The 27,217-nt window shown below is 35.9% G+C and overlaps 1 protein-coding gene across 5 annotated transcripts in view; it reads left to right on the top strand.

The window, feature by feature from the left end:
• AGL (amylo-alpha-1,6-glucosidase and 4-alpha-glucanotransferase) overlaps positions 1-26,972 on the top strand; it is a 40,872-nt gene extending 13,900 nt beyond the window's left edge. For 3 of the 5 annotated variants that reach the window (XM_074597106.1, XM_074597105.1, XM_074597104.1), the window contains exons 12-34: positions 2,885-3,072; positions 4,140-4,263; positions 5,333-5,496; positions 6,031-6,132; positions 6,380-6,532; positions 6,613-6,763; positions 7,937-8,061; positions 8,173-8,285; positions 8,411-8,545; positions 9,026-9,156; positions 9,737-9,873; positions 11,548-11,681; positions 12,821-12,996; positions 14,802-14,904; positions 16,155-16,380; positions 16,828-16,939; positions 17,307-17,442; positions 19,348-19,460; positions 20,517-20,728; positions 21,306-21,403; positions 21,950-22,037; positions 22,129-22,262; positions 23,732-26,972. In XM_074597106.1, the coding sequence (XP_074453207.1) occupies positions 2,885-3,072; positions 4,140-4,263; positions 5,333-5,496; positions 6,031-6,132; positions 6,380-6,532; positions 6,613-6,763; positions 7,937-8,061; positions 8,173-8,285; positions 8,411-8,545; positions 9,026-9,156; positions 9,737-9,873; positions 11,548-11,681; positions 12,821-12,996; positions 14,802-14,904; positions 16,155-16,380; positions 16,828-16,939; positions 17,307-17,442; positions 19,348-19,460; positions 20,517-20,728; positions 21,306-21,403; positions 21,950-22,037; positions 22,129-22,262; positions 23,732-23,849 (3,173 nt within the window). In that variant the 3' untranslated portion in view covers positions 23,850-26,972. Of the gene's footprint in view, positions 1-2,884; positions 3,073-4,139; positions 4,264-4,620; positions 4,745-5,332; positions 5,497-6,030; positions 6,133-6,379; positions 6,533-6,612; positions 6,764-7,936; positions 8,062-8,172; positions 8,286-8,410; positions 8,546-9,025; positions 9,157-9,736; positions 9,874-11,547; positions 11,682-12,820; positions 12,997-14,801; positions 14,905-16,154; positions 16,381-16,827; positions 16,940-17,306; positions 17,443-19,347; positions 19,461-20,516; positions 20,729-21,305; positions 21,404-21,949; positions 22,038-22,128; positions 22,263-23,731 lie in introns of all 5 variants that reach the window. The other 2 variants (XM_074597108.1, XM_074597107.1) reach the window with 1 other exon arrangement.
• The last annotated feature ends 245 nt before the right edge of the window (positions 26,973-27,217 follow it).

Raw genomic sequence — 27,217 nt, 5'->3', positions numbered from 1 at the left:
TTCAGAGATGATGACTCCACCACCTCCCTGGGCAGCCTATTCCAATGTCTGACCACTCTTTCTGTGAAGAATTTTTTCCTAATGCCCAGTCTAAACCTACTCTGTTGCAGTTTGAAGCCGTTCCCTCTTGTTCTTTCGCTAATTACCTGTGGGAAGAGACCAGCACCAACCTCTCTACAATGTCCTTCCAAGTAGTTGTAGAGAGTGATGAGGTCTCCCCTCAGCCTCCTCTTCCTCAAACTAAACAGTCCCAGCTCCTTCAGTCGCTCCTCATAAGATTTATTCTCCAGGCCCTTCACCAGCTTCGTTGTCCTCCTCTGCACTCGCTCCAGCACCTCGATATCTCTCTTGTATTGAGGTGCCCAAAACTGGACACAATACTCAAGGTGTGGCCTCACCAGTGCTGAGTACTCAGTGTTGAGTACAGGGGGACAATCACCTCCCTACTTCTGCTGGTCTCACTATTTCTAATACAAGCCAGGATGCCATTGGCTTTCTTGGCCACCTGGGCACGCTGCTGGCTCATATTCAGCCGCTTGTCAATTAGAAGCCCCAGGTCCTCTTCTGCCAGGCAGCTCTCTAGCCACGCTTCCCCAAGCCCGTAGCGATGCATGGGGTTATTGTGGCCCAAGTGCAGGACCTGGCACTTGGCCTTGTTGAAGCTCATACCGTTAGCATTGGCCCATCAATCCAATCTGTCCAAGTCCCTCTGTAGAACTTCCCTATCCTCATGCAGATCAACACTCCCACTTAACTTGGTGTCATCTGCAAACTTACTGATGATACAGTCTATGTTCTTATCGAGATCATCAATAAAGACGTTAAACAGAAATGGTCCCAACACCGAGCCCTGAGGAACACCACCTGTGACTGGCCGCCAGCTGGATTTAACTCCATTGACCACCACTCTTGGGGACTGTCCATCCAGCCACTGCTTGTCACACAGCAGTGTGACAATAATGTCACACATTATTTCAACAGAGAATACAGTGTGAAAAGATTATACAGAAGGGCACAAATACAGGAATTGTAAAACAAATGCAGCTAGTTCTGTAAGTGGCCCTTAAAAAAAATCATGGTGTTACATCCAAAGAAAGCCAATTTTTCTGTCCCTGTAGCTATGTTTCCATTAGTGAACCTAAAAGTTAGGCTGTGCTTAAGTGAATGTTTTTAGTAGTAGTTGTGGCTTACAATCTCTGCTCTTTACTTACTAGCTGTTTACTTTTGCTGTGTGTCTTTCATTTTGTAGGTGTCCAATGACTTAGGTGTCCGTAATGTGAAATTAGTCTGTCTGAAAAATAATCTCTTTGCTAAGGCAGAATTAAATTTCATCTGAACGAGCTTCCTGATCTAATTCAAAAGGTTCAACCACCAAAATAACTGTGGTGATGCATCAGTAAAGCTGGTCTAGGAGTAGCAGAAAGCAATGGAGTAGCTCTGTTTTCCCCATCCTGAGTGGTGCTGACCCTGTTCATGCTTTGATCAGGTTTAGATAAGATGAATATAAGCAGACCTTCAGAAGACTGATGACTCAAAGATAATTGTATTTCTCTTACATGGGTTCTGATTATTGACAAGTCCATGACTGTGCCTGGATATTACATGTTGCAAATAGTGTGGGCTTTTGGTGGTTTTGTTTATTATTTTAAATTATATTACTGCCATTGTCAAATATGTGTTTTATATAGGACAGAAGTCACATTTTTAGATATGACTGATTATTTAAGTCTTTGTCACAGTTAAACCTCCATCAGTACATCCTGTGTGGTAAGTATATTACAGGTGAACTGAGATTTAAAGTGTGGTTTTTTTTTTATTGATTGCATCAAAAAGGCAAAAAATAGTATAAGAAACTAGACTAAATGGAGGATAAATACTTATCCTCCACACAAAAAGCACAAGAGGGACATGGACCTGTTGGAGCGGCCACAAAGGTGATTCGAGGGCTGGAGCACCTCTCCTTTGAGGACAGGCTGAGAGAGCTGGGGTTGTTCAGCCTGGAGAAGAGGAGGCTCCAGGGAGACCTTATAGCGGCCTTCCAGTACCTGAAGGGGGCCTATAAGAAAGCTGGGGAGGGGCTGTTTGCAAGGGCATGTAGCGATAGGACGAGGGGCAATGGTTTTAAACTAGAGCGGGGTAGGTTTAGATTAGCCATTAGGAAGAAGTTCTTTACAATGAGGGTGGTGAGACACTGGAACAGGTTGCCCAGAGAGGTGGTGGAGGCCCCATCCCTGGAGACATTCAAGGCCAGGCTTGATGAGGCTCTGAGCAATCTGATCTAGTTGAAGATGTCCCTGCTTACTGCAGGGGGGTTGGACTAGATGACCTCTAGAGGTCCCTTCCAACCCAACACGTTCTATGAAAAAAATTACTTAGGGACTTTGTCTATTTAAGTCATCTACCTGCGTAAGTACTTAAGAAATTTGCCTTATGTCATCACAGTCTGCTGTTAACAGACGGTAAAATTTTTGTTTGTGGCTGTGGCAGTTTGTTTATGGTAACACAGGGAGATGCTTTTTTTGAATTTGGCCAGTATAAACAACCAAACTACTGGTTTTGTTCATTTGTCTGCTGTTTTTTTTTTCTTTTTTTCCTCAGGTACAGTTTTTATAGTAGTTTAAAGAATTAAAAGGAATTTGATTTCAATCTGAAGAATTATTTCACTATCGCTATCGAAGTTAAATATTCCCTTGGAGTAGTCTGAAACTGTACATCAGTGAGGGTATATAGATTTTGAGTTGATATGATTATTGTTAGAATTTTCACTCTTCATCACAGTGTTCTCCTAGTCTTCAGTAGTACAAAATTAAATACCACATTTTTGTTTTGGTGCATATTCTATACTATAGATATACACACTGTAGTGAATTTCTTTGCCTTACAGGTTCCAATGTTTACTTGAGAAGAGAGCTTATTTGTTGGGGTGACAGTGTGAAACTGCGTTATGGTAATAAACCTGAAGACTGCCCATACCTCTGGGCTCATATGAAAAAATATACTGAAATCACTGCTAAATATTTCCATGGTGTTCGTCTTGACAACTGTCACTCAACGCCTATTCATGTAGCTGAGGTACGCAAAATTAAGCATGTTTATTATAAAGCAGCTTCTGTCTGTGAAATAAGTCCTGCACTGTTGCTACAAAATCTGCAGGATCTACGTGTCAGAGTTCAGGTGTGAATAAATCGTCCTCATGGCATAAGCAAAGTTTTGTGACTGGTGATGTTTAGATACGGTTTCAGCTACTTTAAACAGTAGAGTGGTGCAGCTATTTTATCTTTAATTCTCTGCTTTAGCTGAAGTATTGCAGATGCAGATGAACCTGGCTAACTTTTCCCTCAGTAGCTATGGACTTATTGCAATGACTGCCAGTATCCAGTGTGTCAGTTTTACCTGGGGTCATTGCCAAGACTTGGTTGAAGGTCTTAGTGTTTCTTTGCCATATATATTTTCCTATTGCTGAATTAAACAGGAAGTGGTTTACTTCCCAGAATTTAAAAGTCAGTAAGGAACACATGCAAAAAGTTTAGTCCGGCAAGCTTATTGCTAAGATTAGTGCTTATTGTATAGTGTGGAGCTGACTACATCCAGAAATTATACTTATCTACTAAATTAGCTTTAAATAGTAGATTTGAATGGTGCAGCTTGTTAGTGCTTAGTCTTAGCTTGGTTTCAGAGCTTACCTAAATCTATGAAGAGCTCTCTAAAACAAGTTGATTTGTCCATACAAAAGTTGTAAGTGGCTCTTAAATGCAGCCATTTCAAAACTTCTGCCATTCTTCCATTTACTGTTACTACTTTTGGAATGGTAACTTCAAAGGCTTAAAGTCCTCCTCAGATTTCTTACCTTAACAGGTATCTCTTTTATCCAACCTTTGTTCTTGCACTTTCAGTTATGGTTTTGTTTAAAAACAAAGTTGTAATTAACTTGAAGTCTTCAGAGAATTTCTTAGAATTACTTAGTCCATTAATAATATCTGTAAAATATAAACATGGTTTTATGAATATTACCTGTTATTAATATTTTTAAATGAACTGCATATATGAACAACTCATTTGTGTTTGGTTGCGGTGTTAATGATTGCACCTACAAAGCTGAAAATGGATGTCTTGCATTAAAAATGTATTATGATCTATAGGAGATGCTAGCAACAGCCAGATCAGTCAGACCTAATCTTTATGTGATAGCTGAACTCTTCACGGGCAGTGAGTACATTGACAATGTTTTTGTCAACCGCCTGGGAATTACCAGCCTGATTAGAGGTACAATAAGCAGTTGAAAATTATGTAGGATTGTCATGTATGGTTTGGAGTTCTTAATGTGAAACTAACATTGGTATGCTTTTTTTCTTACATGTTCCTGTTCTTTGCTTATGCAATTACCTTTTCTTCTTCACGTTCTATTTAACTTCTCCTGTGTTGTATGCGGATTCTTGATTTTGCTTATGTTTGTGTGTCCTCTTCTGTGTAACAACTTTTTTGTTCCTTAATTTTGGCTTTCTGTTTGTCTTTGCTGCATGGCATTTTCCTTTTGTCTGATCCCTGCCTAGCTTTGAAACTTGTCCTTTTTTGTATCTACCTTTCCCCTTTCTGTGGCTTTTTTGGCTGTGCTTTTTGCAGTACATGCTGGACACAGCTAGAAAATTGCGAGCGGATTTGTATGTAGTGGCTGAACTGTTCACAGGAAATGAGGAGCTGGACAATGTCTTTGTGAATAGGCTGGGCATTACCTCCTTAATAAGAGGTAGGCTTGCTGTGCGTGTGGTCTCTTTCCAACAAGAGATTATAGATGACGTGCTTTTTCCAAGGAAAAGGTTTCTTCTGGATCATGCACTTTTAATTTCATGTTCTGTGTAATCAGAAGTACAGGTTTTGTTTTGTGACTTTTTTCATACTCAGCAAAAAATACAGTACTAGCTGTAAAATAAGAGAAGACATCCTACATTAGTTTACAGAAGGCTAAATATTTCACTCTTATTCTAGCAAGAGAAAAAGAAGTGGTAGCACAGTTCTGCTATGCAAGTGCTGCATCATGTCTGATTTTTTTTGTTGCATGAGTTTCTTAAAGCCTGTGTGAAAGTTAAAGGTCTCTCCTTTTTTCTCCCTTTTTTTCCCCTTAGCTTTCTCTACCTTAATACATCATAGTACATAGAATAATCCAAGGCTGTGTATTTACATTGGAGACTATAGTTACATGTCTTTTTTTTTAACATTTTTTTAATGATTGAGCACAATAAACTAACAGCTGTAAAATGCTGCATTAACATATTTGTGTATGTTGTATTCTATAGTAGTTATTCTTATGCAAACACTTACCTATTTTGTTCTTTAGAGGCAATGACTGCTTATAATAGCCATGAAGAGGGAAGGTTAGTTTATCGTTTTGGAGGTGAACCTGTTGGTTCTTTTGTTCAGCCACGTTTGAGGCCTTTGATGCCAGCTATTGCTCATGCACTGTTTATGGATATTACACATGACAATGAATGTCCAATTCAGGTGAGCACCTAAACTGAAATCCAGAATTTACATTTAATGTTTTCTGAATTGATATTTATGAACCATGGGAGGGCTTCGTGCAATGTAGATGTATTCCTGAGTGGTATGTATGAAAAATGTGTTTCAGATCTTCAGGTTTTCATGCAGAGAACAAAATTTTATAACAACTCCCTCTGACATTCAAGCTTTTGTTTTTCAAAGGAAAAAGTACATAAAGCTACTTAATGAGTTGTTTTGATTCTTTCATTCCAGCTACTAAAGTGGTTCTGTCTCTGCTTGTTAACCTGTTCTCCTAAGCTCCTGTGTTACAGGAGAGAATGAGAGAGGATGATGGGAATTGGAGGACTTATTTTTGAGCATTTCTCTTACGTTGCTTTTATTAGTTCCTTTGTGGTAATTTTTTCAATAATTCCATTGTGATTGAGAAAATGATGATCATGTGATTAGCAATTCCTCTGTTAAAGTGAGTATGCTGAATTGGGAGGGATGAATTATGTCTTAAATTCACTATTTATTACTTATCTTTTAATGTAGCACCGGTCTGCGTATGATGCTCTTCCTAGTGCAATGATTGTTTCCATGGCATGCTGTGCTACAGGAAGCACCAAAGGCTATGATGAACTAGTACCACACCAGGTATGTGTCTACAGTTTAACTCCTAAGTTACTTTTAAAAATGTAAAATATATGTCCTAGGACAAGAATAAAGTTTAACTTTGTTTATTTGAAATTCCAAGCAGTTTACTAGCTGGCATTACTTTGGATTCTCTAATTTCATATGAAACTTGAATTGATTATGTAGTTGAGACCGCCAGCTGGTTTTGGGTTGGTTTGGTTTTTTTCCAGAGTATTTGATATTTGCTTAAATCTTAATTTCTTTACAGATCTCTGTAGTATCTGAAGAGAGGTTTTATTCAAAATGGAATCCAGCAGCACAACTGTCTCCTGGTGAAGTTAATTTGCAAACGGGAATTCTAGCAGGAAGGCTGGCCATGAACAGGCTGCATCAGGAGCTGGGGGCTAAAGGCTTTAATCAGGCAAGAAGTGAGGGTGACATTGCAATTTCTCCATATTTATGTTCTGAATGAGCACTGTTGCAATGGTGTATCTTTTCTAGGTGTATGTAGATCAAGTTGATGAAGATATAGTGGCAGTGACAAGACACTGTCCTAACACACACCAGTCTGTTGTGGCTGTAAGTCGAACTGCTTTCAGGGATCCTAAAACTTCCTTCTACAGTAAAGAAGTACCCGAAATGTGTATCCCAGGTAATCTGATTTCTTATCAATAGATGTCAGGAGTACAAAAAATTCAAGTTATTCTAGTTCCATGCCTTTTAACTTCAAACACATGAAAACTAGTGAGAATTTTCAGTATATACCGCTCCTTTTATATGTACTAACATGTATGTAGCTAAAAGGGGTTAAAGAAACAATAACAAAATTATCTTGCTTAGGGTTTTCCAAGGCATTCATACTGAGTATACTTCCTGCTATAAGCTCCCCATAAGGGTGTGGTTTTATTTACTGTCTTGTTTGTGACCTGGTAAGAAGTAGTTAACAGCAAGATGGTTAACTGTACAGAGTTGGGGGGGGGGGGGGATGATTACTATTTATTAAGTGTTATACTGGGAAAAAAGACTAAAATCTTATATTTGTCAATGCCATTGCTATTCAGCTTTCTTATATATGACTATTTCTGTGGTTTTAAAATATATCTTAAGAAACAACATTGTACTGCGTAAGTTAATATAAAGAGAATATATAGGTAATACATAATATTCATGAAATATGCAAAGTATTTACTATACTTAATAGTAGCAAAGTATAACAACTTCTACACGTTACCTGGCCATATTTCTGAAGAGAAGCTTTCCAAAGTGGCTTTTTAGGTATACTCAGTTCTTCATGTGCATGTGTGTGCCTGCTTTAGTCAGTCACGTTTTATATTAAGACATTTACAAGTGGTTGTAAGACCTGTGTACCTTAGTTTGTAGCTTACTGAAAGGATATAGAAAATTAGAATACTTGAATATTAATATAAGGTGTTATAATTTTAGGATAAATGATCTGTAGCTGCAGTTTGGAAACCAATCTAATAGAGTCTCCTAACAGATTATAAGGAAACTAACAGAGCTGGTGATCAGCAAAAGACAGGTTGTAATTCAATAATTGTTGACTGATTTGAATGGTTAATTTATTATAAAATGAGAAAATTGCAGTTTTAAATACAATACAGCCGGCGAATGTGTAACAGATGTTTATAGGATATTTAAAATACTTCCTCATATGTTTTGTCATGTTTTGTTGTTCTTTAGCTATACAACTGAGACTTATATTTTGAATATTTAGGTTTTTAGTTTTAGGTTTTACTTCATGTTTTCAAAATAATCACTTCAGAGTAAAAGTATCTTAACTACAACATGATTTAACTTTTCTTAGGAAAAATAGAGGAAGTAGTACTTGAGGCTAGGACTATTGAGAGAAGTGCTAGTCCTTATAAAAAAGATGAACGCTTTATAAATGGATTGCCTAATTTCACAATGGAACTCAGAGAGCATATCCAGGTAACTAGCCTCCTTCACCCATGTTCTGCTGTAATACTTTGTAATTTATGCTATTTTTATGTTAGAAAAAAGACACTGAATTTCAGTTGCAAATGTGTTTTCTTTTCTAAGATTAAAGACAGTAAAATTATAAAGCAAGCTGGAACTGCCATAAAAGGGCCAAATGAATTTGTTCAAGAAATAGAATTTGAAAAATTAACACCAGGAAGTGTAATAGTATTCAGGTACGTTACTATAATTGCCAAATGGCTGTGTTAGTTAAAATAGAAGATAGGATTCATTGTTTTGAGACTTGGAAATAGTTATTTTAAGTGCTACATTTCTGTAAGTTATGCCTTCATATTTACAGAGTTAGTCTTGACCCAAAGGCACAAGAGGCTGTGGGTGTACTCCGCAATCATTTGATCCAGTTCAGTCCTCATTTTAAATCTGGAAGTCTTCCTGATGATCATTCAGCACCTATATTAAAAACATTATTTTCTTCGTGAGTATTCTTTTAAGTTTCTGAAGTAGAACTGAGAGTGCTACAGTGGGAGCAGTCTGTAAACTGAAAGTGAGGCAGGTTTTTTGTTACTACAGATCGATTGGATTGTCAGAGTGCAATATATACGTACAATACTAAGCAGGGTTAATACTTAAAAACTTCTTAGGCTATTTTGTTCACGTTCTGTGTAATTGCTGCTTAAAGTAGACTTACTAACCTGGAGTGCTTGTCAATGGTGGGGTATGATTGTTCGGGGTTCATACTTAATACTGTGTTTCTAAATAAATACTGACATATCTGAGCAGAACATCTGAAAAATCAGGCTCTTAATGTCCAAGATTTAAGAGATGAGAGAGCTGTATATATTTAATTATTTTAATGTAAGTCTGATAGTAGAATTGTTTGTGAAATCCTTTCTCTATTTCCCTACTAATGCTGCTTTTGGGTTTGGAAATTCTTTTTTCTCCACTGTTTTTTCAGTATTGCATCTAAACTAACTTTGGCTGACCTAAATCAAGTACTGTATAGGTGTGAGGCAGAAGAACAAGAAGATGGCGGAGGTTGTTACAATATACCAAACTGGTCACCGCTGAAGTATGCAGGCCTCCAAGGTAATAGTTTTAGCATTCTTTTTTCTGTCAAGGGAAAAAAGTAAAATAGAGCTGTTCAATCTAGATCATACCTTAATGCTGTTGTATGGCTAGTGCCATTGCTTGGATGAAAACCAGTAAAGTTCCTTCTGCTTGACCATGCTACTAATCAGTGTTGTACCCAGGAAACTGCATACTAAAACAAGAACCCTCATTCTCGATGCTCTGGGCTGGAAAATTAAGTTTCAATATGTGTTTTAACACCAATGCCCTTGCTTTTAAAATAAAAAGAAAATACATAGACCTCCAGTGAAAAGTCACATGAATTAAACCCTAGGCATTGCTAGATTAATGAGGAGTGTCGATCATTTATCAGACGTGCGAATTCTATCATGCTAGTTACTCCACAGTGATTTACATAACAGTTACACTGCAGAAGCTACAATTGAGTTCTGTGCTAATTCGTTCTGCAAATCTAGAGAAGCAATACAGTTAAATCCAGTTAAAGCATCTGTTGCTGTGTGCCTTTTCACCCTGAATTGTAATGGCTGTTTGTGATAATGCTGTGTCTTTTAATACAGCGTTGGGTTTGTATCTTCAGGGTTAATGTCAGTGATGGCAGACATTAGACCAAAGAATGATTTGGGTCATCCATTTTGTGATAATTTAAGATCTGGAGACTGGATGATTGATTATGTCAGTAATCGTCTGATTTCACGTGCAGGCGCCTGTGCAGAAGTGAGTAGAAATATTTAGTTGGTGATTTTGGGGTTTTAAATTACTTGTTTTGTAGGTTCTAAATTACTAGTTTTCAATTATGGGTTTATTTTTAAATTCAGTCTGTCTATAACATATTTCCTGTCTAGGGAATTTCTTCTAGGAGAATAAACTGTTAATATGTTTTTCTTCCCTCTCCTCAATCCTATTTAAGAATAGACTGCACAAGGAAAGTGAAAATACGTAGGGCACAGAGGAGTTGTTAGCTCTTATATAAAGGCCTGCAGGGGTCCTTCCCTGTTTGTTTATTACTCTTCCTTAAATAAAAAGGAATTAACTCTTTATTTTTTTAAGTTAAGTACTTTCAAAAGAGGGCATAAATGCTATGCATACGTAGGCATACGTCATGATGATGCAGTTATACTAAGATTGCACAATCAAGTGTTGAGAAGACAGGAATTACTGAGATTTAAGTTACCTGCATTACAATATCATCCTTTTCTATCTTTGTCATATTTTATTTTCCTGCACGGGAATTGCTTTATTCATTTCACAAGATGAAGACCTGATTTGGGTAGCTTACATAATTAATATAGGATTAAAGGCTTTAGCATTCTTCATTTTGTTCCTGAAGTCAAGTATAGCGATACAAAGCAGAAGAATGGATAAAGCAGTCTGATGTTGTACTGAAGTGAATGCTGAATCTGACCTTAGAGATGGAGCTTTTCTAGAAAGAAGTTAGTCTGATACTTGCCAGATTTACTGCTCTTCAAAGACTGTTGCTAAATTTTTTTTCCTGTGTATTTTTTGAGTTCTGTTTTGCAGAGAAGTACCTATAGTATACTGAAGTCACATGAAACTAAACTTTACAACTTCACTGTTTTCATAAGTAACTTTCCCTTCATAATTTCCAGGTTAAAAGTATAGAGTGGTCACGTAAATATATTGTCAGGTACTTTCTTGATCTGCAAGGTTTAAAACTTCAGTGACTTTCTAGTAAGTTCTCATGATGTTCTTTAACAGTACTAGAAGGAAAGAAGATAAATACTTTGCAGTTGTCAAACACTTTGCAGTGACACGTGCTCCAGAATCCTGAATCCTAGGCCCAGATCTGCTGTCATTTTCACTAATGGCCATACGTAATTTAACCTTCTGATAATTTTTCTATCCTTGGTCTCAACCTTCATCTCTTCAGACCTGTCTTTTTAAGTAATGAGAAACCTCCTTCCCACACTTCGATCATATTAATGCCTTTGGAGTTGCAGCTTTCCTTTGCTACTCAGTTTTAATTGCTTCTTTATAATCTTTTTTGTTGTTTTTCCACAAGACTAGCAAAATATAATCTCTTTCTATAGTTGATGTTCTTGCCTATTTATGTCATAGTACAGATATAGTACAGATTTTTCCCTACTACTTTTCTTAGAGTTCATCTGTCTGAGCTGAAATTTTGGAGCAGGAAGGTACAAGCAATTCTACCACAAATATTTAGCATGGACAACTTCTTAGACATGAATGGTTGCATGCTAGTGGTGTTATTAATAACTGAAGATAACCTCATCTTTGTGGTGGTCAAGCATAACTTGAGTGTAATACACGTACAAAAACTGTGGCAAATACTTTAACTAGATGGATCCTGAAAGCACTGGTTTTTGAACCCTACTGTCATTGAGTTCTAATTATATTGTATTTTAATAGGTTGGTAAATGGTTGAAGGCCATGTTTGTCTACCTAAAGAGAATTCCACGTTACCTCATCCCATGTTACTTTGATGCCATATTAGTGGGTGCATACACAACGCTTCTGGATGTGGGATGGCATCAGATGTCTAGGTATGCTTGGCAAATCAGAGCTGTAGAGATATCTCCACCTTTTAAGTTTTATCTGCTGGAGAATGTAATTGGAATATTTTCAATGTAAAAGGGTGAAATTAGTAGTGAGTATCAAATCCATCTTCTAACAGTGATGGTTTGAAAGGTTGAGAGTTCAGATGTCTACCCAGGGTTTGAATTTATAACTACTGTGCAATAGGAGGAGGAAACCTTAAGCCAGCATTTCTCTGCCAGGCTTCAGAAACTTTTTTTGCTATAATTTTAGTATGGCTGCAATGATGCCTTAAAGTTCAGGGAAAAAAGAAAATACGAGATCGTACTTGATGCTGATGCTTTGTTCAGCATTCCTTATCTAACACAGCTAAATAGCCTTCATTATCTGAGCACTTTTCTTAGTTATTGAAATAACTTTAATCTTCAGTGTCTGCTGCTCCTTTGTTTCTTGGAAGGGGAAGGGAGACTGATTTTTATGGAGGCTTTATTCTTGCTATGGACATTCTGAACAAATCAATATTGTATTGAAAAAATACAGATGTTAAAACGGGCATAGAATTTGGTATGGCTGTGAAATTATGTGGAAAGTAGTGTATTTTATGAAAATGCTTCGAGATTAGTCGGGAATGCAGGTTGCATTATTTTAGACAATGTGTTAACTGATTTATTGTTTTCCAATTTTTTATATATATGAATATATATATATATATAAAAGAATGTGGCAATCTTTAAAAATACTGGCTAGGTTTGATAAAAACTTCTTCTGTTCATAGTAAAATATCTTTTATTGTATTTTTGAGGTCTTAGGTCTGTATGTAAGCATCAAGTAAACCAAACCAATTTCTTTTTTTTTCCCCTTTTCCCTAGAAACATTTGACATAAACATTCCCATTGGCATTAATAAATTAAAATTTAGGCTAACTTTGGGCACTCATTTTTTGTGGTGGGGAAAAAAGTGATGTACAAATTAAAGCTTATGTACAAAATTAGTTAATGTAAAATACTAATATTAATTCATTGTTAGTTTATTATATTTATTATGCATAGTAATTATAATAGTCTTTTGTTAAATGAAAAAGGGTACATTTTATAGACTGATACTGGTGAATGCAAAGTTATTTTAATTTAATTATGTTGAATTACAGCTTTGTGCAGAATGGATCAACATTTGTTAAACACCTTTCCATGGGTTCAGTCCAGATGTGTGGGATAGGAAAATATTCTTGTCTGCCAGATCTGTCTCCTTCCTTACATGATGTTCCCTATAGGCTGAATGAGATTACAAATGAGAAAGAACAGTGTTGTGTTTCCTTGGCAGCTGGTAAGTGAGGACAACATCTTAAAAAGGAAAAAAAAAAAGTCTTCCAGGACAGTTAAACTGGTTTTGGTAACTATATTAAAATTGTCTCCATTGTGCTTGGGATCTGTATGTCAGCAACCATGTATAAAATGTAGGTAGCAATTTTCTTCACTTTTCCTCTGTGTTTCAGTTTGTGTTTCAGATAAACATTTGCCCATATTAAAAATATGGGAGTTTTGTCTAGCAGTACTTTTTGGGGACAACCATTTTGTTACTGCTCTTGGCAGGTAGGGAGATAATAAATGCTTTATTTAGAGACATTTTTAGCTATATCCACTTTTCTCACATATGTTCTCTTTCTTTTCAGAAGACTAGCTTGAGATGAATATACTTAGCATAATAGGATTTAGTTTATCTTTTTTAAACATGAATTTAAGAACTGAATTGTAATGGAGTACAAGGGTGAATTTATTGTTTACAAGTTCTCAGAAAAAGAACCATTAGCAGACCAGAAGAATGCCTGATCTGAAAATGTCTCCAAAATGAAAGAGCACAAAAGCAGGCAGCAAACAGTGTTTATACCTCTGAATGTTCTGCCAGCATCTGGCAGTCTTTGAATTGGGTACTTTCCTATGTCAAAAGTATTATCTCTGTGTTTAGTGGGTTAGAAATAATTTAGTTTGTTCTGACTTGGCCCATGTCTTTTCTGAAACCATAGAAACTTTTAACATCCACAGATTCTATGGCATCTGTCTCACTGGGGTGTTTATTTTCTTCTTTTTGCTGGCTGTCTTTCTCTCATGGAATTTTATTGCTTTTAGTTTCTGGTTTTTAGTAACATTCCATTTGCCTGCTTTAGTGCTGCCTAGAAGCGCAGAGGCACAATGTTCCCTTCCATTGGCCATAAAGATTAATTATAGTAAAGGGTTTGGTTGTGAATATTCCCTTCACATATTCATTTGTAGTTGTGTCTGTGAGATTTTTAACTTGTACATGTGTTGTGAGTCTCAAGTGCTGTTGCCTTAAAATTATGGAGGTGTGGAGGCCATATCTGAGTTTGAAAAATATTTTTGAGAAAATAGTTTGGAAAAGAGGATAGAAGTTAAAACGTTGCTCTATCAAGTATGCACAACAGGTGGCTCTTTTGAAACTTTACCGTATGGGATTTTTTGTTTGTTAGATTGAAAAAGTTAATAAATGGAAGAAAGGACAAGGATGGACCTCACTGTTGTAATTATTACACTTTATCAGTCAGAATCATACTTCGAGTTACATCTGATAATGTTTGCAGTAAGATATAGTTCTAGAAGCTGCTGGAAAAGAGAAGCAGGGATGCTTTTATAGTGGCTGAGAAGAATTTGGGGCTGAAGAAATTCATAGCTCTCCAGTCTTATCCTCTTGATGCTGCTGAGATGGCCCAGTTCTCACACATAAACCCTTGTCAACAGAGCTACAAATCTTGTCATCGTCATGGCTTCTTTGTTTGTTGGTTTTCTGTTTTGTTTTTTTTTTTTTTTTAATTAAAGTATGGCACTTGGTTAAGTTAGAACATGATTTAAAAATTTAAATGTGACTGTGTTATTGATATTAGAAATTCTGTTGTGTGGTCTAGAAGATCTTTGAAATTCTAGAAGATAATTGTTCTAAAATGAGGTTTTCACTTTATCAAGCACTTGGTCTAGAAAATTATTTACCTTAAATATCTTAACCTAGGAAAAAAAATTATAAATGTGAATATATTTTTACTTCTGGTTATTTTATACATACACATGTGCTTGGAGATTTCTGCCATATCAATAAATGAGATGAACAATATTTCTTTTTAGGTTTACCTCACTTTTCTTCTGGAATTTTTCGCTCTTGGGGAAGGGATACCTTTATTGCACTGAGAGGTTTAATGTTAGTTACTGGGCGCTATCTAGAAGCAAGGTAAGACTGACTTATTCTTTGTTCTTTTTGGTTTTGCAGGTAGTTAGGAAAAAGGCATGCTCTCAAAACCTGAGATGACACACAAGCTATTAGAAACCATTGATGTGCAGAATAAAACTTTATTGGCCCTAGACAGATTTGGGATTTCTCAAGTAGAATTAAAAGTACTTCTTAAATGACTCTCTCTTCCTTTCTTAGCACCAGTATGAAGCTGATGTTCTGTACAGATAAAGTAGTTTTAACCCCTGTAACACTACTGCTCATCCTTAAACAAAGTGATTGTGTTCCACGTGTACTTGCACCATTGTTGCTGAGCAATAATTTCAAAATTATTTATGTAAAAACTCGAAGTAGCAAGATAATACTATTTTAATCAGAAAGGTGTGATTGCATGTCTATCATGATTAATTTTTTTATATTTGTCCATTAATAACAGAAATCAGCTAAGTATGGATTCTTAACAATCTGCAATCTGTTTGTAAATGTTTATCCTGACAAATGAGCCAGATACAAGCCAGATATGTTGATTTGATATTTCCATTAATGTTTTCATTTGGGTGGAGCTCGCCCCATGATACAAACATAAAAATTATTTGGTTTAGTTTATCATGTGTTTATGGTATTGTACATTTGGCCAACTATTACCTTTCTCATGCAGTAAGATCTGCAGTCTACTAGTATGTTTATATTTCTGTTTAAAGCTAGTTGGAATCCATGTTTTCTGCAATGTATGCACAACAGTTCTCAAATGAAACTTCTCATAACCTCAGCTGCTGTCACCTCTCTGTATTTTAATAGGAAATTCCCATCTACTCCTGCCCTCCGTCCCCATTCCACCCCACCCATCCGAATGGATACCAGGGTAATCATAAACAATGTCAATAAAAACCTTCCCTGTGACCTCAGCGGGACTTGTATTTAGGCTCTGTATCACTACCTACAAAAAAGCAAACTAGCTTTTCCATATTAGCAGATGTTGTATGTGTTATACAAACTGATTTAAATCTATTCATGTTGGGGAATTTGTAGGGAATAGATGACCTTTTACTGTAAAAGAAGTTCATGCTAAATGAAGCTGTAGCTTTCTGTAGCTTTCAACAGCAAACGTTTGGCCTCTGTCTTTAAGACCCTGTTTGTCCCCTTGACTTACCTTGCTATTAAGGTAAACTTGTATGCTTTGTACTTAATACTTGGTCCAATAATGGCCTTGAAAGTAACTTAGTCAATACTGTGTTTTTCTTTTGTTCTAGAAACATCATTTTAGCATTTGGTGGGACTTTAAGACATGGACTCATTCCCAATCTGCTTGGCCAGGGGACACATGCCAGATACAACTGTCGTGATGCTGTATGGTGGTGGCTTCAGTGTATCCAGGACTACTGTAAAATTGTTCCAAATGGATTAGACATTCTCAGGTGTCCAGTTTCTAGGATGTACCCAAGAGATGACTCTCCTCCTCAGCCTGCAGGCACTGTGGTAAAGATCACTTCTGAATTAAGTATTTAATACAACTATATATTTTTAATGAAAGGATGTAATTTTTCTACCTACAAGAACTTGTTGCTATCTGTTGTTTATGATGAAATTTGATTATAGTGCAAGAATTCGAAATTTTAGGCGCTTCTCTACATCTGTATCAGATGATTAGACAGGTGCAGGGGGTTGGGGATGGACAAACAAAATCCATCAGCTTTACTAATAAATTTTTTCTTTGCTTTTTGTCCTGAAAAAAATGTTTATATTAAAAATTGTATACAATGTATTGCCGTTGACAAAGATGCTACTGAAAAATGTTAGATGCTTTTCTTTTGAAGTACCATAAACTAGAGGCTAAGAATTGCTATTATTTGCACATTAGAGCCTTTCTACTAGTTTTTCATCTCTTGCTTTTCACGTTATCATCCACACATGCAATCAATCTAGGATCAGCCACTTTATGAAGTAATACAGGAAGCAATGCAAAGACACATGGAAGGCATAAATTTTCGAGAAAGGAATGCTGGTCCACAGATAGATCAAAACATGAGAGATGAAGGTAACATATATAGAACACTTACTATGCAATTCAAAAGGTGGCATTTATATTTCTTTTCCTCTAGCTATTGAGTATACTTTTGAAAAACTAATTATGTTTAGTAAAACTAAAACTACATTACTTGAAATACATTTTAATGTTCAAAAAGTGTCTAATTGTTTATTATCAGCAACTGTTTATATGTTGTGGTACAAGTTATCTTTAAATAAAAGTTCACTTAAAATGTACAGTTGCCTTCAGAAACGCACCTCAGATTTCTTGTTCCGAGGGTTTTTTTGTTTATTTAGGAGGCTTGGTCGGGGGGATGCAGTTGGGGTTTTGTTTTGTTTAAAATATAGACTCCACATGTGATATTCTTGCTTGGCAGGCTTTAATGTAACTGCAGGTGTTGACCATGAAACTGGCTTTGTCTTTGGAGGAAACCGCTTCAATTGTGGCACCTGGATGGATAAAATGGGAGAGAGTGATATAGCTCGCAACAGAGGAATTCCAGCTACTCCAAGGTACAAAACCCAGGTTTTTGAGGGGAATGTTTTAATTTATTTTTTTTCACTGAAATTCTTCTGCAGACCTACTATGCCTTCCATTAATACATCTGAGAGGCTATCTCTCAAATGTTCTACATGTTTCTGCCTACTAAAATATTAATGGCAATTTTTTTCTTTGTGCTTTTTTGAAGAAAAAAAAGGTGTGTTTTTAGCAAGTGAACCCCTCAGCTTCTGGCACGGTCTTAGCTCCATCCAAAGACTCAACTTTTGAATTCAAATAGTAAAATGTAATTTAGGTAAAATCATATACTTGTAGTACTAATAGTACTTTGTTATTTCGACTTATTATAGGAGATATTTACTGATAATTGTGTTGTTTGAATACTTGTTACTTAGAATTCAAAAATATCTACAACATCTGAGCTTTTAAAGTTGAGATTAAAGATTTTAAAAATAAGCTATTTACTATGTGCCAGCAAACTGCTGCAGGCATTCCTGCTTGAGTTAAGTACAGTATCAGTTTCAAATCAGTTACCATCTGTGGGTCAGAACTGGAGGAAAGCATTGTCTTGCATGACAAGTCAGGCATTTTAACTGAGAACCAAGAGAGGTTGAGGTACCTGCCCTAAGGAGGGTAAAGTGGTGATGCTGGAGAAAAATTGTCCATCAAGCAGGCAGTAAAACCCAATATGATATAATATAAAATCTATGCATTTGGTGATTATCTGAGTATCACCTGAAAAAAGAATCAAGTCCAAGAAGTGCATTTACTTCTTATCTTAATGCTTCACTTCTGACTTGAGTAACCTACTATGGCAGAAATATTACCTAAGTTACCAAAGTGCACATGCAGATGAGAACCTCTGTATTGAATGCAGTTTTGACATCAGAGTATCAAGTCGTTTGGGTCTGATCATTTTTTTTCATGTTCTTAATCACTGGTATAAAATTATCTTAAATCTGTGAAAATTACCTGGGTATGATAATGCCATGTTAAATTTAGTCTATTGTACAGAAAAAAACTATCTGTTAGCCAGTGTACAGTGAAGCTTGTTCCCTGACTGTTAGCTCATGGAAAACCTCATGTGTTTTCCACCCTTTCCTCCCTTGATTCTTCATCAGGTGGAATCCTACTGATCTAAATAAAAGTAAATTGACACGGGCTGCTTATACTGGTGTTCTCCTCTCTTTTTTTTTTTTTTTTTTGGCCCTTCATGAAACTCAAAAGTATCCTATAAAACTGAGCATGCCTAAAAGTGGCAGATAAGCTTCAGCGTAGATAAAGCTAAGATACGCATCTAGTCGAAACTATGCCCACACAATGCGATCAGAACTGAGCTACAACACAGGAGGGAGATCTGAGTCACTGGTAGCTTTCTGGAATCATATCTTAGTGTACAGCAGCAGACAAAAAAGCCAATAACAAAAGTGAATATTGGGTATCATCAGTAAAGGTTTTTAGAACAAGCCAGAGGGCATCGTTCTGCCTCTGTGAAACCCTGCACCTGCAAGATGCACTTGTATCTTGAGTGTTACGTGGAGAGCTGGTCTTAAGAAGGACGTAAAGAATGGTATGGAGAAGGACAGCTAAAACTCAAAGGCATGGAGTAGCTGCCTTTTAAGGACAGACTGCAATGTCTAAGGACTTCTCATTTTCAAGAGAATATTGGTGAGAGAGATATGACTGAAGTTTAGAAAATCATGACAGTAGTGATTATGATGGAACTGTTATTCACAAAACACTATAATACTGTAGAACTTTGGCATGCTTCTACAGGAGAAATATGAGAACAGTAGGAGAATAGGGAAAAATAACGTGTCTAAATAAGATACACATTATTTTTTTGTCCAGTTACTTATTGAACTTTAATAGCCTTCTTAAAGTAATTCTTGGGCTTTTTTAAATCATTATTATTTTAGAGATGGCTCTGCTGTGGAAATTGTTGGCCTGTGCAAGTCGGCTGTTCGCTGGTTGATGGATTTATCTGGGAAAGATGTGTTTCCATTCCGTGGAGTCACTGTAAAAAGACATGGTAAAAACAGACATATCTCATAATTGTATTACTGGAGTATAAAAATAACTAAAATGATGAAATGGTAGCCGTATAACATCAGGGGTGATTATCAAACTACTCAATAAAGATTAGGAGAAAAAGGAGAAAAACTTGGGAAAGTATCTTGTATGATTAAAATCTTCTGTTACTACAAAAAAGATGTTGATATTGTGTTGTCAATATTTCAAATATTTTATTCCATGTATTAAGGTGTGGATTACAAAGGAATTTCAGAGCCTAAATTCTATTTCTCAAAATGGATTTAAGTAATAGAATGATTGTGTATTATGTATGATTATTCATTACAAGAATGCTAAGTAAAAGGACCCAAGACCTCTCTTCCACCTCATCTCCCGCCTCTTTGCTCTGCCTCCCCCCCCCCCCCCATCCCATCCCCTCCCCTCACCCCCCATATTTCAATTTTGGTAGTATTGTCCTTTTTGCTATATTCCAATTACAGTTTAAGAAAAATGGGTGTAATACTGCTATACTCACCTAATATAGAACTAAGTACAATTCTTTACTATTTTTGGTTCTTTCATAAAAGCATTGCTTATTTAAGATGTATGTGTGTCTCAATCAGGAAGATATCCCTAGCATAATCCTGCTGACTAAAACCTGATGTTTTTCTAGTCTCACTTGAAGTTTCAGTGAGCTGTTCCTGTGAACTGTAGAATTGACCTAAACGTGGGGAATCACCAGCTGGAGAGAGGTTATCCTAGGTCTGCTCCTGTTATGTTAAGTGTCAGGAATTCAGGAAGAGAAAGCTTTTAAAAGTGACACTTATCCTTGTTTTGACACTCTCTTTGAAGTCTCCAAAATAGCAAGAGAATGTATACCAAGTACTATAAAAGAGTTGACATGTTACCATGCTGAAATGTTAATTATAAATTTTAAACTTACTCAATTAGATATTTACTAAAGATCACAGTACCTCATACTGTTTGCTCCTAGTTAACTGCAAGTTAGAAAAAAACAAAAAACAAAACAAAAAAAAAAAACAACAAAAAAAAACTTGTACGTAACATCTTGCAGGAAAAGAGGTGACTGTCACATATGATGAGTGGAACAGAAAAATTCAAGGACACTTTGAAAGGCTGTTCTTTGTCTCTGAGAACCCATCAGATCCTAATGAGAAACATCCAAATCTTGTTCACAAACGTGGAATTTATAAGGACAGCTATGGAGCTTCAAGTCCATGGTGCGATTACCAACTCAGGCCAAATTTTACAATAGCAATGGTTGTGGTAAGTGGGGGCAAGGGGAGGGGGAAAGCATTTGCACTTAAAATTTTCTTTATTATTGAACTAAGCTTACGTTGTAAAGTTTATCAGGATGACATTGTATCAGGAACATACATTGCTTAGGGTAACTTTTTGAAAGCTTTTCTTTCCCATGCTTTTCATATTGGTCCATCTTGGACCATCTCCTAAAAATACCTCCTTGACAGGACTTGCCTAAATGCAACTGCTGTCCAGTGTATAGCTAGGATAGATTTGCAGTGGTCACTATATTCAGAATGTCTTTGAGGTTAGGTCTGGGAGGCAGCTTTTACTGTCAAATTAGCTAAAATGCATGGGTTGTTTGTTGTCTTTATTGGGTTTCTAAAGAGCTTCAGTAATAATACTTGACAAGTGTATTTAAAATAAAAATTTTAAAAAAATCACTGGATAGCTTCTCTCCTCTTGCTTACTCCAGCTGGTAGGTTTCAGAAGTTGATTTAGTAATACAGAACTTAGGCTTTTTGTGAGCTTCTGCATTTATATACATAGTCTTATGTGTGTACATGTGCAGAGTTTACTTATTAAATCTTTATTTTATTAGGCCCCTGAGTTGTTCACACCTGAGAGAGCTTGGAAAGCTCTGCAGATAGCAGAGGAAAAACTGCTTGGTCCATTAGGCATGAAAACCTTAGACCCGGAGTAAGTATAGTAGAAATCAGAATAAGCATTAATTACAAAATGTGACAGTAGGAATTATTTAACACTTAGGGGTAGTATTTCTTTTGTTAAAATCGTCACATATACCTGTGAAATAAGGCTGCAATAAATACTTCCAGAACAATTTTTTTGCTGTTCTAGAAGTCTGTGCAATTGATGTTATTTATGTAGACAATCACCAGGTGTTTTTGGATGCCCACAGTAAGCAAGTAAAACTTGGTATCATGAAAGATGTTGAATTTGTGTCTTGATATATACTTATATATGATACAGTGCACAGCACTATGGTTTGAGTGAAAGCAGGAGGGCAAAATTATGAATTCAAGTCATTCCAAGACTTTAACTGCTTTCCTACTAGCTTAAACTGTGTTTGGAATTCCATTATCATGTGAAATACAGAACCTGGTGGAGACTTCCCGAACTTAACCATCATTAAATGTAAATGCCATGAACAATTTTTGCTTTCCGTTTTTATGTATTGTTTTTGTTAAGGCTTTGTTTGCATAATTTATTTTTTCTTTCTTGCAGTGACATGGTTTACTGTGGAGTATATGATAATGCTCTTGACAATGACAACTATAATGTAGCCAGAGGTTTTAATTATCACCAAGGACCTGTAAGAGCCAGTTTCTTCAATTTTAGAAAAAGTGCTGTCACCTTTTCAAACTGACAGCTATCATAATAATCTATTTTCATTCTTTGCTTAGGAATGGTTGTGGCCGATTGGATATTTTCTTCGTGCAAAATTGTACTTCTCAAAGCTGATTGGTCCAGAGATATATGCAAAAACTGTAGTTATGATTAAGAATGTTCTTTCTCGCCACTATGTTCACCTTGAAAGGTAAGACACCAGCTAACACACATTTAAGATATTCATTCAAGCTAGTGGTATCCACTATCCAATTGCATGTAAAAGTACAGATCTATAATATAAACAGCATCTGTTTTCTACATATAAAGTCCACTGCTACATGTGCTATTGCAGAGCTCGAGTGAGGTTTCAAGTACAGCTGAGATCTAGAGCTTTTTTATAGATTGCAGAATTACTAATGCTAACCCATGTGAAGACTGGGTGAAATAAACCTGGCCTAAAAATCAGGATCTCATTTCATACAAAAAAATGAATTTCAGAAAAAAAAATCTATGGCGAGTTGTTTTTTTAAAAATCAAAATATTTCAAAAAAAACCTGCAAAACAAAATAGTTAAAGGACTAGTAGTGACACAGTAAAATTGTGGCAGATAAGACGATGCAAAATATTGTTAGGATTTCTTGTGTTATAAATGAGGAAATTATTATGACAGTGTGTCAGAATCTTAATAAGCTTGATATTCGAATAAGGCAGAGGAGCTTGCTTATGGCTCTGAAATGTTCCTTTGCCTTTTGAGTTCTCCCTCTTAAAAACCAAACCCACACTATTTTCCCCCTTTATCGTCTGTTTATATTTTTAATTTTTAAGGATTTTGAGACAAACGAAAACTAACAAACAAAACAAAGATCTTGCCCTTGATATCTATTCCATATAATCTCTTCTGCAGTACTTCAAATATGCATTTATTTGCACCCATAAGAGTAACTTGGTAGGACTGGTCAAGACAGAAGGGTTTGACCAGGGGAGGAAGAAAAGGGATGTTAAGCAACTTTGCCGTACATAGTGTCTTGTCCCAGTGTCTTGTTTGGTAATATTATCAAATGACTTGCAGTTTGGTAACATTCTTTGTTTTTTCTGTCTTACTACTTAATTAGTGTACTTCTACTCTGTTTTGATACTTTATTTGTGTATAGAATTATTAATGTAGCAACAGGGTCTACATATGAGTATTTCTGTAAGTACATTAGTTTCTGGGGGTTTTTTTATGCCTATGGAGGGAAAAAAAGGCTTATGTAGTCACACTATCTTCCAGCCTTTATCTCTCTTTAGTACCATAATACAGTTTCAAGTGTAGTTTGAATACCATTCAGTTATCTCAAAGATCATTCATAGTCTTCCAACTGCAAAACTACCTGAATGAGAAACAGGAGCAACAGGAGCCAGCAGAGTAAGTTCAGATATTATTAGTAGAAGAAAGCCTACTTTGAAGGAGAGGCACGTCCTCATAAAACTACAATTCCCAGCTGCAGGAAAAAAAAAAATTGAAATAGATTTCAGTTATTAAAGAACATACTGTGCCTGTAGTACAAGAGACCTTTAGTCATGGTTTCCAGTTTCTACTGAGATAATCTTCTAAAAGCTTTTGAAATGAAATGTTCTTTAAATTTCAATGTATAATCTAACAACAATACTTGTTTGCTTGTTTTTTATTTTATCCAGATCATCTTGGAAAGGGCTCCCAGAATTGACCAATGAAAATGGACAGTATTGCCCTTTTAGCTGTGAAACTCAGGCCTGGTCGATTGGTGTTATCCTTGAAATCCTCTATGACTTGTAAAAGTTTATTTTGATTGATTTGATGAAACTTCTGTGGTCTTATTATTGGGCATAAATCAACACTTGACATATACTGCAAGGGAAACGTCCTGTTTGCACAAACACTTAAGCCATGTCCTGACTTTCAAAGATGCTGAATGCCAGCAGCTTCTGTGTCCTATAACTGTGTGGGGCTTGGGGAGCTTGTTTGTTGAAAATCAGGCCATGACAATAAAATAAAACTGCAGTGCACACTTGATGCAGAAACTTTTAGTAAGGAGCAATTTTAAGAACATGCACAAACTTAATTTTAAGTAGCGGTATTTTTTTAGACTTTTCAATAAAATCTTAATGTAACGAAGTGGCTCTTTATGAGCTAAAAATAAGTAGCACAGCTCTTACATTTTTGTTTGTTTTTTTTTTCTTCATTTCTTCAAGAGTAAATGGATATTTTGCAAATGCATGCTTAAAGGGGAATAGACTAACCTATAGCTTCCCGAGTTTGGTATGCTTTGTTCTGTAGCAGCATACATTTAATGAAGGCATAATATGTTATCTCTCTGGACTGTATTACAGGGTTGGTTTTTTTGCATGTGTTCAGCTGAACACTCCATTAAGCAACCACAGAAATAAAGTTTACGAATACTATAATAAACCAACCTTTGAAGATATATATATATATATATAAAACTTAAAACTACTTTGAGAGTTAACTCAAGCAATAATGAGGTATTATCCTATGCTAATCCATTTTTAAATTTATTTAAACACTGTGAGCCATGCAGGAAACCTCTTTCTTCATGTAAATCTGTTTTTCACCGTGAGGAGTTTGTAAGAAACATACGCATGTGCATACAGTGCACAGCATATATGTTAGGGGAGGCCAAAGATACAGAAGTGAATGTGCTTGACTGCTTAATTAAATTAATTTATTGAAGAGGTATGGTCACCTCAGCCCTTTATTCTTAGGCAAATCCTAGCTCTGTTGAAGCAGGTGGAAACACTTAACATCAGTGGGAAAGATATTAGCCTACCACCAGAGAAGAGGAGGTTTATAGGCCTTCTGAAATTACACCAATAAGAATAAGCATGCTACCTCTATGTGCTGTTTGTTGGAAACAGCATCCAGTGAACATGATGCAAAACATATGTTTTTTCATATTTGGATGCCTGTGTGCCCTTATGGAGTTCAGTTCAGTGTTCCCAAACTGAAGGGTCGTTGACAGAAGTGCAGTTGGTAATTCTCAACTCTCTATTCATGCCATTTTTCCATCTTCGTGCAGTAAACAGGCAGAGGGCGAGGCTGACGGTGCTTCCCACATCACGGGGTGGGATGGGGGGCAAAATTGATATTGCATTTCTTAATGTTAGACAACATATGATGAAAAAAATAAACACAGGATGTAATTATAATGCACTAATAACATGTAGGTCAAGATTTTATTGTATCCGTATTTTAAAGTTTCTGTGCCCTGTTGAAGTACAGCGGAAGCGTGCTGTCTTGTTCAAGGAGACGTGTTACAGATAGATACGTTTAAGGGCAAGTTAATAGACTGAAGATAGATGAATTGTAAGAAGCAGCTATATTCACACTGTTAGTTTGAAAGGTTAGTAAGTATTTGAACTCCCTTGCTGAAGTGTTCAGTACTTAGAAGTTACGATTAGGGAAGATCTATATTGTATGTCAACTTTTGAGCTGCTGCTCATGGGCTGGGAAATTTTTATTTTCTCGACACAATGCATGAGATGTCATTTGATTGAAAATGTTACTGAAATGTCAGCCACGGATTATTTTTTTTTTATTGTGCAAGAGGCATATAAAGTATTTTTCATAATGTACGGAACTTTCCAAAATTCTTGATAATGATATTGAGGTTTATGTCCTACTGTATCACTAGCTTTTTACTGTTTCCCTAAATAATTATCTCTCATTTATTATTTCAAGGTATGTTTTGTATCTCCTATGGTTTAGGAAGCAGGAATAATATGGCAGGATAAATTGTTCTTGCTTGATGAAAATGTTTTAAAATTGGAAGTGCAGCTTAAGAGCTATGACTGTTGAAAAAGATTTCCACACGGTATCAAATGATACATATGGTCACCTTTTCGTTGTTGGAAAAAAAACAAACAAACATGAAAAACTATTCATTAAAGCCTTCCTATGTTATTATAGATGACTTTCCACTATTTTGCAAACTGCACTGCTGATAGAGACTGCATATTTGTCACTGCTAGTTTTTTTCCTAATTTAATAGTAAAATTTTAAAGATAAATCACCACTGGGTTCACAAAGATACATGTGTTATGGAACTTCTAAAAATGCCCATTTATAATGTTGCTTCTGCACTGATTAGTTGACCATTAGTTTTAGTGACAGATAAATGTTTTAAATAGGAAAAAATATGTATCATATTGGTTGACTTTGCTGTTAAGTAGCAACAAAAGTAAGATTTGAGGTTATAACTGTTGGGGCAGTTGGTGGGGGTTTATTGGTTTGGAGGGGGTTGTTTGGTTTTGGGTTTTTTTGTTTTGTTTCTTTTTTGTTTTGTTTTTTAATCAGAAAGCTACTCAATGCTTTGTTGAGCCAGACGGTTTAAAAATGAAGAGGGAAGCGAACAATGGTAAATCTAACACTTACATGAGCTGGTATTCGCCTAGATAAATTCTATATCATTATCCCCTAAAAAGAGGTGACAGGTTGACTCATCCTGAACTGTATTCTTGTTTGTTAGTATCATTTATGTTATACACTCAATAACTTCTAGTAACGCAAAGTCATAATCAGTAAAATGTTTTAGAAATAAACTAAAGAACATAGTAAGAACTGTTAATCCATCATGTTCTAGTTGGTGTTTCTTGATCTATATGGTATTGAGACATCTTTTTTATTTTCTTCCTCCCAAGGGAAATAATTTTGACTGTTACCGGTGTTCATACAGTTAATAGCTCTTGATTTATTCAAAGATTATTAACTTGAGAATTCAAGTGAAATAATGTATCATTCTGGCACTGCATGTTGTAATGTAAAATGGAAAGATGAGTTTTACATGTGTCTGTCTAGAACAGCAACAACTGATTTTAGAAAAATGTCATTATTCACTTATTTCTGAAATGCACAAAATAAAATTCTTTAATTCAGACAGAATTAACCTTTCCATGTGGTTGTTTTGGAAAAAAGCCAACCATCAGAGATTACGCTGTTTGTTCTGTTGTTGGCAATATTACACACATCAGAGAGACTGTGAACTCCTCAAGTCAAGTATTAATAACAAAAAGTGCTAACAACAATGATCAACTCAAAAAAAACCCAAAAAAACCAAACAAACCCCAAACCAACAAACAACACATAAACTTGAGCCCTATACACATATTCTTTTGTTTGTGTCAATG

This window comes from Larus michahellis, chromosome 8 (assembly GCF_964199755.1).
Source record: "Larus michahellis chromosome 8, bLarMic1.1, whole genome shotgun sequence".
Taxonomy (NCBI): Eukaryota; Metazoa; Chordata; class Aves; order Charadriiformes; family Laridae; genus Larus; species Larus michahellis.
This window is presented reverse-complemented; position numbering and strand designations above follow the sequence as displayed.